Below are 13,395 nucleotides of genomic sequence, written 5' to 3' on the forward strand. Positions count from 1 at the left end.
TACTTTTTTATTCACCGACAATACTCGAATATGACTGCAGGTCTGTACAGGTTTGTATTTGGAACGGACTTGGTGACAGGGATACCACATCCCTCATTATGGATTTGTTATGGACAATGTATGTTTGAAAAGGTTTAATGTATGTGAAGCTGTTATGTGTGTGCTGTGTGTGTGTGATGTAAGATTACTTATGTAATATGTGTGTGTACTGCGTTTAGTATGTATGTGATGGTAAATATGTTATGTGTGTGTGTGTGTGTGTAAATAAAAGGGGAGGAAATATAATTGATTGGGAAGGGGAAAAATATTTGATGGTCAGGTGTCATATTTAGTCAAAATTAGAATATTATATACATTATTTTTCTTCAAAAGGTAGGGGGTTTGAAGGAGAAGGTATAAAATATATGCCGGTTACGTGTAGGATCTGGTGATGGTGTTGGGTTTATGCGTGTTGCAGGTTGCCTATATTGAGTAATTAATACAAGTTTGGGAGGAGCTGTGTAGTTGTTGCCTATCAGGCCATGCCTATCCTTTTACATGTAAATTTAAGGGGGAGGAGATCTAGAATCCCCATTTTACACCTACTCACATAATGCCTTAAATACTCGGCCAAAGTTCTATGTGATCTTTCGTGACCTCCATTTATTTGTGGTCTAAAAGGACTAGTATTAACTTTATTTATTTTTAACAATTTGCAAACTTCCGTAAATGTTTTGCTAAGGAAATCCGTTCCCTGATCTGTCAATATCGTTCCCGGTATTCCATGTACACACGAAATGTATAACAAAAGCTTCCGCGACCGTGTTTGCCTGATGATTAGGTATTGGTACTCCTAGCGTGTAATTAGATAAGTCATCTTGCATTGTTAAAATATAATTATTACTAGACAAGGTTGTTGGTAATGGACCTACAATATCTAAAAATATTTTTTCAAATTGTTTTGTACTTGTTGATGTAATAGCCATTGGTTGCTTTACATGCCGATTTGAAATTTTATTTACTTGACACGATGTACAATTTTTTACGTACTTTTTAACATAATCTTTCATACCTTTCCATCTAAATTGCTTCTGTATGCGTTTAATAGTTTTGTTAACACCTAAATGAACTCCTAGTTTAGAATCGTGAAACTGTTTTAATATACCTAGTTACTTTCTCTTCTTCCGTATATTCTACGTTCGCACATACCATAATTTCGATCTTAGTATTACGAAATATGTATCTTAAAATTGACCTTATTTTTTCCCACTGTAAATCATCATTCATACCTAGTTTATTCATTGCTATTTTATCTAAATTATTTTCCTCACAAAACTGTTTCAAGTTCACTAACGCTATATACATATTCTCGTACGTTGACCTCTGACGATCTTTATTTTTCGTTACTAGAAATATTATATACCGGTCATTCTGTACTACATACGGCGTATCGCCTATCACTTTACTAACTGGTAAAAATGAAGTAATTCCAAACTTACGTTTTATTTTGGTAATTTATTCCTGATGTTAAATTATATTATTTCGCTATTTCTGTCACTATATCGTCACCTAAGAACCATCATGGCCAATCTCAGTTTTCTCAACTTTTTAGGATGAACAAAAATCTGTTTTGTCGTTAGGAATTTCGAATGTTAGTATACTTTTTGACATTAAATAACTCTAAAACGTCTACTTTATCTTTCTGAAAAAAAATTATTACTAAAAATTTATTTTTACTCAAAATGCGTGAGATTGGCCTTGATAACGTAATATTTATACTTTAGATAGGCCGTGATAAGGATAAAATAAATAAATAAAATATAAATAGCTTTTAACTTTAATTACATTAAAACATCGTAAACTTTAAAAATAAAATTTATAACTTTCTTATTAAACACATTTAAATAAAAACTATTACCTACCTTAATATTATATCATTAGCTTTATTTTCAATTTTCCAATTAATGTCTTTTATTAGCCTTTTATTTTTCCGCCTTCTTATTTTGTCTGTAGGAGATATCTGCATGAAGAAGAACGTCATAGTAATTGTGACAGTCATGTGGAAGGACTGATTTTATGTCTTGCAAATCTTTCCACTTATCTTTAGGTATCTTCACTGGGCCACTGTTTAGAGGAGGGAATATTATTTTTTCTGTAATAATATTTGTCTTGGGCCTAATAGGAAGAGGTTGAAGTTCTGTAAAAAAATCTAGAGAGCATACTTTATTTGGCCAGAAGAATTGTACTGTAACCATCTCAAGTCAGTAACTACTGGATCACCACTTTTCTTTCCTGGACGTATGCTGTCATAAATCATGTGGTTGGGCTTAGAAAAATCTTTAAAAAATTGCCAATCAACAAATTTTTCTCTATAAGGAAACGGTTTCTTTCGAGCATTCTTTGTTATATCAATAAATTGGGATGGTAAATAAATGTCTCTTTTTCTCATTGCTCCTTCTAGGACACTATGTACACTATCTGCCTCCATTTGTGTATGTCCTTTTTCCAAGTATTTTTGATTGATTGTAACATTTTTTCTAATAGACAAATCCAAGAGGGCATTAGACAAAATCGAGTTTCTAATTTGATAAGTGCAGCCGTCTGAAAAAATATTGACGATAGGTCTTGGCCCAGATTTATCCAGCAATTCCTCTACTGCATCTATAAGACAAGACGCAAATGATGATGCTACTAAATCAGTTTGAGATTCGTCAAACCAGTAACAAATTACGTCGTGAGTTTCCAAGTTGTATACTGTGAAATTGTGTACTGCCAATTTCATTTTGTAATACAATGAGCTGGCTTGAAGCTGAGGTACCAATTTCACTGCCATTAGGTCACAACATAAAGTATAGCATTGTTTTTCCACAGCTGATTTTTTGTCTGCCTCCTTTTGTGCCCTGGCTTCGTCTTTTTTTTTTCTGTGAGGGTTAAAATTGTTATCAGATAGATTACCAGCTTTGTACTGACAGCAGAGATCACATTGATCTTTTCGGGGACTAAATATAGAAATTTTTTCAGCTCTACACATTCTATCAAATGAAAACCTACTGAGTAGCTGTACAGATACATTATTTGAATACTCAATGTACAATTGATATAATTGAGCATATGATTTAATATCTGATTGTACATAAAGCCTTGAAGAACTTTGACGACAATAATGAGATGGAAGTTTCGGGATCTCATCTAAGAACATTTTCATAGTTTCTCGTCGAAGGCTGATAGGGGAGAGTTTAGTTTGTAGAGCTGCCTGTTGCTGTTGATTTTTCTGCGCTAGTGGTGTATGTTCCTCCAAATTACTGATTGTTACTTCAGAAAAAAGTAGAGCATCTTCATCATCAGATACAGCTCCCAAGGAAGAGTAATTAGCTATCCAGCGTTTGATTGTTGACCATTTCAGGGCCAATGAATTTGTAAACATACTTTTACAGACTGGTACACGGTTGTCTCCAACTTTTAAATGATATATATAAGTTTTTCCTCGACGTGATGGTTTACCTTTGGTTGTTTTCTGCTGTGTCTCTTTCACCTCAATCATTGCACATACAAACATTTTTTTTTCAGGCCAGGTCATTTCTTTCCAAAAACGATCAAAGAGAGCTGCTCTTTGTTGTTCACTTATTTGATCACAGTTTTTTGTTTTCTGTTTAGAACAAAGGCTGCTTTGGCACGTTGGGCCCAACTTTCTCTCTTGTTTTGGAGTATCTTGTACCATTCTGGTTTTTTCCTTATTCACTCTTCGATATCCTGTATACATTTCACCCATCAGTCTTCTACGCTTGCTCTCATTTTTATTCAATGATTTTGGATTAGGTACAGATTTCGGTTGTCTCTTTTTACGGGCAGTACCATAGTTCTCAAGCTCATCATTTGGAATTGATTCTTCATTTGTTGAATCTAAATCAGTACTGACTTGAGGAATAGTAATTGAAAAATCAGGTACTGGGATTTGAATTTGAGTTGATTCACTTATAACTAAATTTGTAGAAGAAATATTTTGTTCAGGCTGTATAATAAATTCATTATCAATTATAAATTCCATAGAATCCAATTCCAAAATATCAAAACCCTTAAAAACAAAGTTAAACGAAAATAAAGTAAAAATAATTGTTTTTCATACACCTAATTAAAATGTATGTTTTAGAAACTGTTGTATTATATGTATGAATATTTTATAAGAGATGTTAGTACGTAAGAAATAAGTTAAGAAAAACTATAGATAATAAGTAAAACAGTAAAATTCAATAAGTTAAGCAATACTTAATTATTCACACAAATAGGTTAAAATAACAATTGTGCAATTCAGTGCCAGTAAACTTTATATTACAGTTAGCATATTAAGCAAGATATAATAATAAGAAATGTAAATAAATTTGTTTAATAATTTACTAATCGGGTTAAAATAACAATTACATAAAAATCATAGTGTCTATAAACTGTAAATTTAACGTAGTAATAGAAAAATGTAGAACAATCGATAGTAATTCGATTGTAAGTGTAATATATAAGTGAGATGGCTAAGACAGCAAAGGGGGTCAGTAGTGGTAATCGTGTGACTCGATTATCACTAGACGCCATATGTGAATAAAGTTCTTATTTTGCGTTATTTTGTGTTTAACTTTATTTTGATATACGTCCGAGTAATCGGCGTATACGACAAAGTGGCGCCCAACTCGTTGCTCGTTAATCTACGGCTTTCTTTTGTGTTTGTGTGTGTGTGTGTGTGTGTTTTGATTATACACGATTTTTCGAGAGATCAGTGTGTGTGTTAAGTATTAAGTACACGCGAAATTTTTTTAGATTTCTACAATTGTGTGCGTTGAGTACACGCGAATTTTTTTCAGTTGTGTGTGTGTGTGTGTTATAGATACACAATTTTTCTAGAGACCGAGAGTGTGTGTATGTGTGTAGTAAGTACACGCGAATTTTTTTTTTTGGGATTTCTCCAATTGTGCGTATGCGATATATACGAAACCGATTTCTTTTTCTTTCTCTCAATCCAGCATTTGTGAGTGGAGTGATCATACACAATTTCGTCTGGATCTACAGTACATGTTTTCAGACAACGCAGCAAGGTTAGTACATATTATATATATAATTATTTTCATACCTTAAATGAATGATTTAAAAAACACCAAATCCGATCTTTCAATTACAATTAATATAGCAACAGAAATATATACAAAAAAGAAACCATTTCTAATACAATATTGTATCAATAAAAAATTAAAGTCAACTGGTAACACTAATGAATTGAGAGCTAGGCTTAGTAGATATTTAAAAGGCACTATAACATTGAACGACATAGATAATACCTTAAGTGAAGAGGAACGTAATTTAATTTTAATTGAGGCAAAGGCTAATAAAATCGATTTTAAGCAATTAGAAAGAGCAGCAGAAATATCCGAATCTAGCGATTCAAATCCTGACATAATAAGTAAAGACAATAAATCAATTCCAGGCAGTTTTTCGGATATAACAAAAGATAACTTAAGATTATATGATAACCTAAATACCAGTACAAGTTCATTTTTAAATAAAACTGAAAGTATATTAGAAAACCCAAATACAACTTATCAAAATTTACAAAAAGAAAAACCTGAGACTTATCAAAATATATTTAAAGATCTTAACACCGATAATACTTCTAATAATATATATGAAAAATTAATTTTCAATCAAACAGAAAATAGTGAAAATAAGGAGGGACAACTAATAAATTTAAATAAATCTACAAACAATTTTAATTCTAATGAAACAACAATATTCGATGACAATAGTACAATAATAATAACAAATAAACAAACAAACAATAACTTAAATTCCGATATTCATTCTATTTCATTGAATAAAACAACACAAAAAATGAACGATAAAATCCTAATGATCAGACCAGACCATTTCTCGGGTAATGAGGATGTGTGAAAATATTTTAAGCAATATGAAAAAGCAGCAGATGTAAATGGTTGGAAGGACGAGGATAAAGTAAGATTTTTATCAGCCTTCGTAAAAGGTACAGCTAGTACATTTTTGGAGAATTTGGAGAACAAACATAATAATTGGACATGGAATAATTTGAAACAGGAGTTTCTCGACGAATTTCAACCAATTGGGTACGATACAATTTTACATCCTTTTATAAATATTTTAATATAACTTCTTCCTATTTCCTAAAAGTTTAATCTAATCATTATATATTATTTTAGAAAAAAGAATATAGGTAGGTTTTAATTTATTATTAAGTATAGTAACTTTCGGCTTTCAATATCTTTTATTCCTAAATTGGCAACTGCCAGTGTAATGTGTATGGTTTTGTTTTCACCTTCAATAAGGGTTAAGGAAAAATATTTTTTAAATCCAAAAAGTGTTTAATAACTAAAAACAATAAAATTGTTTTATTTTTGGGTTGGTGTGTGGGTTTTTTAAGATGGGTTCAACCCAAAAAACCCGGTGAGTTTTATTGGGCTGGGCATTTTTTAGCCAACCCTGATTAACATGTCGTCGATATACGCGAATACGAAATCCAGTCCGCGTAGTATATTGTTGATAACGCGTTGGAAAGTCTGCGCGGCATTGCGAAGTCCGAAACACATGACGGGAAATTCGAACAAACCGAACGGTGTAGTGACCGCGGTCTTGTGAACGTCGTCGGGGGCGATATAGTCCAGTCAAAACAAATATTCAACTTCGGAAAAATTCGCATAGAGCTGAAAATTGGTACACATCTTAGGTACATTATTACAAATAAAATGTCAAAAGTCCCCATCGATTCCACCGCTGCTAAAAATTTAATTCGAGGTCAAAGGTCACAAAAATAGGTTTTTCACAAATATCTCTAAAACTTTAAGTTTTTTTGTAAAAATAGCTATTACATAATTTGTAGATCAAGAAATTATCTAAAAAAAAAGTATCTTGAACTTTTTTCTTATGATTAATATTTCATGAGATATTGCAGATACTTAAGTAGTATTACTGGCTAGTGGCTACTGTCATATATCAATACTGTAGTCTGTTTTTTGCTTTGCCCTGCCGAGTTTGGCGTCTAATTTACTGAAAAATATGGTTTTGTTCATGACGAATAAGACATATTATATTTGTCATGGTTTTGTTCCTATGAATAATATTTCAAAACATACTGTGGTTTAAAATAATAGTAATATTTAATGTTATCATTAATATCATTGTATATTATCGTTGCAAGATTAAACCGTATACAAAGCAAAAAAACACCGCACTGACACGGCATAATTTTACAAAACAAATTTAACTTAATTTCTAATAAAGTGTTTTGACTTAATAGTTAATAATGCATTTATCATTTCTTATCAATTCTAAAAAACCTAAATAAAAACTTATTTCATGACAAAATTATAGATTATACCCTCAGAGAAAAAAAATGTACCAAGCGCCTCAAAGATTAAATTTTGAATTTGCAATATCTCATGAAATATTAATCATAAGAAAAAAGTTCAAGATACTTTTTTTTTAGATAATTTCTTGATCTACAAATTATGTAATAGCTATTTTTACAAAAAAACTTAAAGTTTTAGAGATATTTGTGAAAAACCTATTTTTGTGACCTTTGACCTCGAATTAAATTTTTAGCAGCGGTGGGATCGATGGGGACTTTTGACATTTTATTTGTAATAATGTACCTAAGATGTGTACCAATTTTCAGCTCTATGCGAATTTTTCCGAAGTTTACATCTTTTTTTGTCTATTTTGACTGGATTATAAATTCTATCCATCACACAACTGGATTTTCAGAAAAATACTTAGAACAAATTAAACTTAAAATTTAAAAAAAGATATAACACGACTTAATTAAGATGTATACCAAGATAAATAATTAAAAAAAAAAAAAAAAGCTAATTTACCTACCAGAGAAATAATAAAAAAAAAATATAATACGACTTAATTGTTCAACCGTTAGTAACAAACTAAATGTTTTAAATTAATCACGAATAGAGAAATAAATGTAATAACTTAAATAAACGTGAAACACAGATGATATTTACACAGATATGATCGTTTCAATGCATATTTATAAACTAAGTATATTACTTGTGCATGTATAGTTATATACTAAACTGATTATGTTAAAAAAATTGAAGTGCATGTGAAATCAAATCAAATAACGTGTGTGAGGGAGAATTACTTACCTAGTAAAAAATTCCCCGCTGTAAAATGGAGCCAAACGCTCCACGTTTTTTTCAGAAAAACCATGGGGCGTCTGACTCCATTTTAACAGCGGGAATTTCTTACACTACAAGGGGACCATACCCTCTCAAACTTTTTTCATCTCCGCTGAAAAATGGAGCCAGACGCCCCATATTTATACTACTTACAGTGTTTCCATGTTCCCAAATAAATCACGAGCTTCTGTACAATTTGAAACTACATCCACAATGAATAAGCTCAAGCAGTGGGCACAACACTAAATATATGTCACACATGGATTTTGTTCTTTAATATAACTTTGAAGACCTTTATATACAACTCTCATAGATGCAGCACCATCAAATGATTGACCAATTAATAATTCCTTCTAATTTATAGACATTTCTTGACGTATTGTTTCAAACATACCAAATAAATGTAGACCAGTTGTACGTGTGGTTTCTTTAACAGCTACTAAACGTTCATGCACAGTGTAATTATTTTTATTAATATACCGAAATATTAAAGAAACTTGCTCTTTTCGTGAAACATCGAAAATAGTATCTAAAGAATTACTAAAAAATTGATCATCCACTAATTCTTTTTTAATAACATTTAATATATTTTTCGAAATGGCTTTAATCAATTGATTTTGACGCTGCCACGAAAGAAAATTATTTGCTTTTCTACCTTTGATTTGGATTTCAGTAATATAAGATGCTAATGCAGGAGTAGTATGATTTTGGCGGTTCTAATTCACTACTCCCTACTCCCTACTCCCTAGTCCATGCGATTCAATGCCGCTCACTGCCATTCCCCTCCATGCCGTGCCCCCTTCCCTCCCCTCCATTCCTATCAAACTACATGCTCCCCCCCTCCTCCCCGAAAATTATAAGTAGTCGAATTCAATATACTCGATACGATTTAGTTAAAAATTTACTGATATTTAAAATCATGTGCAGAATACATTCGTTTTGAAATAGTGTATTAGTTAATTTTAGTTCATCTAAAGTTAGTAGCCGATTAATAATATAATATACAACATAAATGAGTAATTATTGATGAGGTCTCATTATCTTTTATAGAAGTGAAAAATGAAAGTGTCACGTACACTTTCATATTTCATCTATATTATCATATATTACATTATATTATATAACATAGCAAACTATTATTATAATAAATTATTCATTATATTTTCGTATTTTCATTTACCTATATCAGAAATCACCCCCCCCCCCCCCATATACATGTAATCGCAGCAAGCATAACAAACACAGGTCTACTTGATATATACTATGTATATAGTAAATAAATTAAAACATTATATATTTAACTACTTAAAATAAATGGAAATATTTTTATAGTAAATGGTTAAATTTCATCTCTTAGTTTAAAATATTTTCATATACTATCCCATACCTAATATTATAAGCTATTATTATAATAGATGATTCATTATATTTTAATTTATTGAAATAATATTAACCTTCAACGCCCATTGTAGCAGAAGTGCAACACGTTCAAAACATAATTATATTTTATTATTTTCAATATATTTTAAGTAAGTGGCGCTATCTGGTTAATCTAGAAAGAAATATCTACCAGCTGTTATTAACAACACGGCGATTTGATGAATAATCAATGTTTAGTTTCCCGCCAAATTGTGCATAGTACTTTTTGTGATAATAACGTTTATGTGCGTTTTATTTTTGACATTATATACGTAAAATCTTCGTTTATTCTTAAAAAAAAAAATACTACATACTCAGGTAAGTTATATAGATTCTATATATATACACCAGCATAGATATTATTCGTTTTTATTTGAATTATACTAAAATCTAATCATGTTGCATATTTGCTACAGTGGGCAATAAATCAACGACATGAATCGTAACATTTTAAATGACGAAGAATTATTGGAACTTCTTTATAATACTAATTGGTCGGATAGTGAAGATGGTTTGGATGTTTCTGACAACGAACAAGACCATCATGTTATAAATATTCACGAAAATGTTGGTATTCCTACTTATGACAATGATGAAGGTAAAATAACTATTTTAATTACTATATACTATACATAATTTATACTTTTATCATACGAAAAATTATATTAGGTAATTTGGATTTATTGGATTTGCCAATTGAAATACAATGTAACTCTGGGGAAACAATACATTTACCTTCTGTTTCTACATCAAATTTAACTAATCAAAATCAATTCAACGTTGTAAATTCAACACCAAGGCGCAGTGTAAGACATGTATCTACCTCCCCATTAGTGAATAATTCAACAGCTAGTACCAATGAATCATCAAATCCAAAACAAACAGGTAATTTAAAAAAAAAACAACTGCTTTAACAAATTTAAAATGGAAAAAAGGTAGTTTAGTCACACCTTCTGCATGTCTAACATTTATTGAACCTACACTTCCTCATGATTTGCATTTACTTGAAACACCACTGGATTTCTTTGCTTATTTTTTCACTGATGAGCTTCTTACCAAAATCAAAGAAGAAACTGAATTGTATGCTGTTCAAAAGAATCCTAACAAACCAGTTACATTAAGTATTAATGAAATAAAAAGGTATTTGGGAATTTGTATTTATGCTTCTGTACTGCATGTGCCAAAAATTAGGGACTATTGGTCCGCTGAATTGGGATATCCTATGATATTTAACGCTATGAGTCGCAATAGATTTGAGCTAATTAAGAGTGTTTTACATTTCAATAATAATAATAATATGCTATCATCAAATGACCCAAATCGTGATCGCCTTCATAAACTGAGACCTCTAATTGATTACTTGAATAATCGCTTTTCTTCTATACCTTGCAAACAAGCTTTATCTTTAGATGAACAATTATGCGCAACTAAAGCACAAAGTTACATGAAACAGTATCTTCCAGATAAACCACATAAGTGGGGGTTTAAATTGTTTGTTTTGACAGATACACAAGGATATGCGTATCGTTTTGAGATTTACTCCGGCCAAGAAAACAATTCGATATTTCGACACCCCGATGAACCAGATTTCGGAGCTTCGTCAAATGTAGTGGTAAGATTATCAAGAAATGTTCCGGTCAACAAAAACCATATAATGTATTTTGATAATTATTACACTGCTATTCCAGTGATGGAATTTTTATACAAAAAAAATATATAGTTTAGGAACAGTCAGAATAAATCGTCTTCCTAACTGCCCTTTACCAGACAAAAATGGCGAAAAAAAAATGAAAAGAGGAGAATCTATAGAGTATATCACATCATATGAGTCCTCGCCTATTTCTGCAGTTACATGGAAAGACAACAAAGCGGTTAAGCTATTATCGACATACTGCGGAGAAAATCCGAAATCGAAAATGACCCGATTTGATCGATCTAAAAAGACTAATACAGAAATCGACTGCCCAATGCTTATAAGTGAATATAATAAACATATGGGTGGAGTCGATTTGTTAGATAGCCATATAGGAAGATATAAAATACGGTTCCGCAGTCGCAAATGGTATATGCGCTTATTTTACCATTTAATTGACCTTTCTGTTGTAAACTCGTGGTTGCTCTTCAAACGAGTAAAAGAGCAACAAAATGAAAAACCAGAAATTGAATTACCGGATTGGAGAAAACAACTGGCTTGCGGTTTGGTAAAATCTGGATAAATAAGAGTAAGTGGACGTGGACGACCAACAACATCATTGGAAGTAAAAATTGCTAGCACTAGGCCACAGTCATTTCGCCCCACAAAAGATGTGCGTACTGACAAAACTGACCACTGGCCACAATTTTCTGACAAACGGGAGAGATGCAAAATGCCGTCGTGTAAAGGTTTCACTTACATAAAATGTTCGAAATGCACAATATATTTATGTTTGAACCGCAATAATAATTGTTTCACTAATTATCATATGTAACTATATTATGTTTTTATTATAATATTAATGACCACTGTTGCATAAATGCTACAAGTTATAAAGTTTAAGTTAAAATAAAAAGTTATGAATTTAGATTTTTTTACTTATTTTTTTCGAATTCCTGGTATTTTAATCCATGTATATAAATTTTAATACACAAATTTAAAAAAATTGGGTACTGAAGGGTTAAGTATAGTATAAAATATAAATAGTATTATATTACACGATATGCTCAAAATTGCTCTACTTTATAAATTAAAATAAATATACCTACAATAATATATCATTGTTTGAACAGCTTAGATAGTTGTTTTAACTGGATTAATCTTATTTTAACGTGGTAAGTAGATTTTAAATATTTTAGCAATTAAAAATGTTATTATTACTTAAATACATATCACCATATACACCTTGTAGTGAATAAATAATATGAATAATTTTACCGTGAAATTTATTTCATATGTTTTCAATAGGTAGCAATATTAGACTATCATTTCTAATGTATCATATAATTAATGCACATAGGTAGTTTACTAAATATATCAGTTAATCGTTTCTCAAGCTCGTTATTATACCATGGCTACATTGTTTTTTATATTCGTTCTAGCTCATAACGTGTAGGTAATCATCAATAGAGTTGTATGATATTTATTCCAAGATGTATTTTAAATAAAACACATATATCGTGGATCATATATTAAACAGGCATAATAAAATCATAATATAATATATTAATTAATAAATATTGTAGTCAAATCCAATGTATGATTTAATATAGTATTATTTATATAGTTAAATTCTGATATACTCAATATGATATTTTAGTTAAAAATATAATAATAAGTTGGTATTGAAAATCGGGCATAGAATAGTTAATTTTACTTCATGGAAGGTTAGCAACTGATTAATAATATATACAGGGTGATTTTTTTATCTAACAACACTCATTATTTCAAAAAGTATTAACTTTTTTCAAATTCTTTTTTCTTCAAAATTTTAGATTTACACTGTTCTAAAATTGTAGAACTCTTTATTATTTTTCACCTTTATATTTATTAGGTAAACCACTATCAACTTCTGATTTTCAAATGACAACCTATACTTTAAATTTCATAAATTAAAAACTCTATTTTTTTTTTATGAATTATCACGTTAAAATTTTCATTTTTCGTCAATCCGTTGATGAGATACAGCCCCTCAAAGTTAGGTAGTTTTGGGAAGGTTAGCGCAGTTCGCCCCACAAAGGTGATTACTGATTGCGGCACTAGTCATAATAAAACTTATCAGTTATAAAGACTAGAAGTTATACCAGTTATGTAGTAAATCCGTTA

The 13,395-nt window shown here is 30.5% G+C and overlaps 1 protein-coding gene across 1 annotated transcript; it reads left to right on the plus strand.

The window, feature by feature from the left end:
- Positions 1-10,031: 10,031 nt before the first annotated feature.
- On the plus strand, positions 10,032-11,797 carry LOC126554762 (piggyBac transposable element-derived protein 2-like; the record flags this gene model as incomplete). The annotated part of the gene is made up of 5 exons (XM_050209797.1): positions 10,032-10,194; positions 10,266-10,481; positions 10,532-10,736; positions 10,788-11,252; positions 11,317-11,797. Coding segments are annotated over exons 1-5 (1,530 nt in total), but the record flags the coding sequence as incomplete, so codon positions are not given.
- Positions 11,798-13,395: the final 1,598 nt, after the last annotated feature.

Source organism: Aphis gossypii, unplaced genomic scaffold (assembly GCF_020184175.1).
Source record: "Aphis gossypii isolate Hap1 unplaced genomic scaffold, ASM2018417v2 Contig00595, whole genome shotgun sequence".
Taxonomy (NCBI): domain Eukaryota; kingdom Metazoa; phylum Arthropoda; class Insecta; order Hemiptera; family Aphididae; genus Aphis; species Aphis gossypii.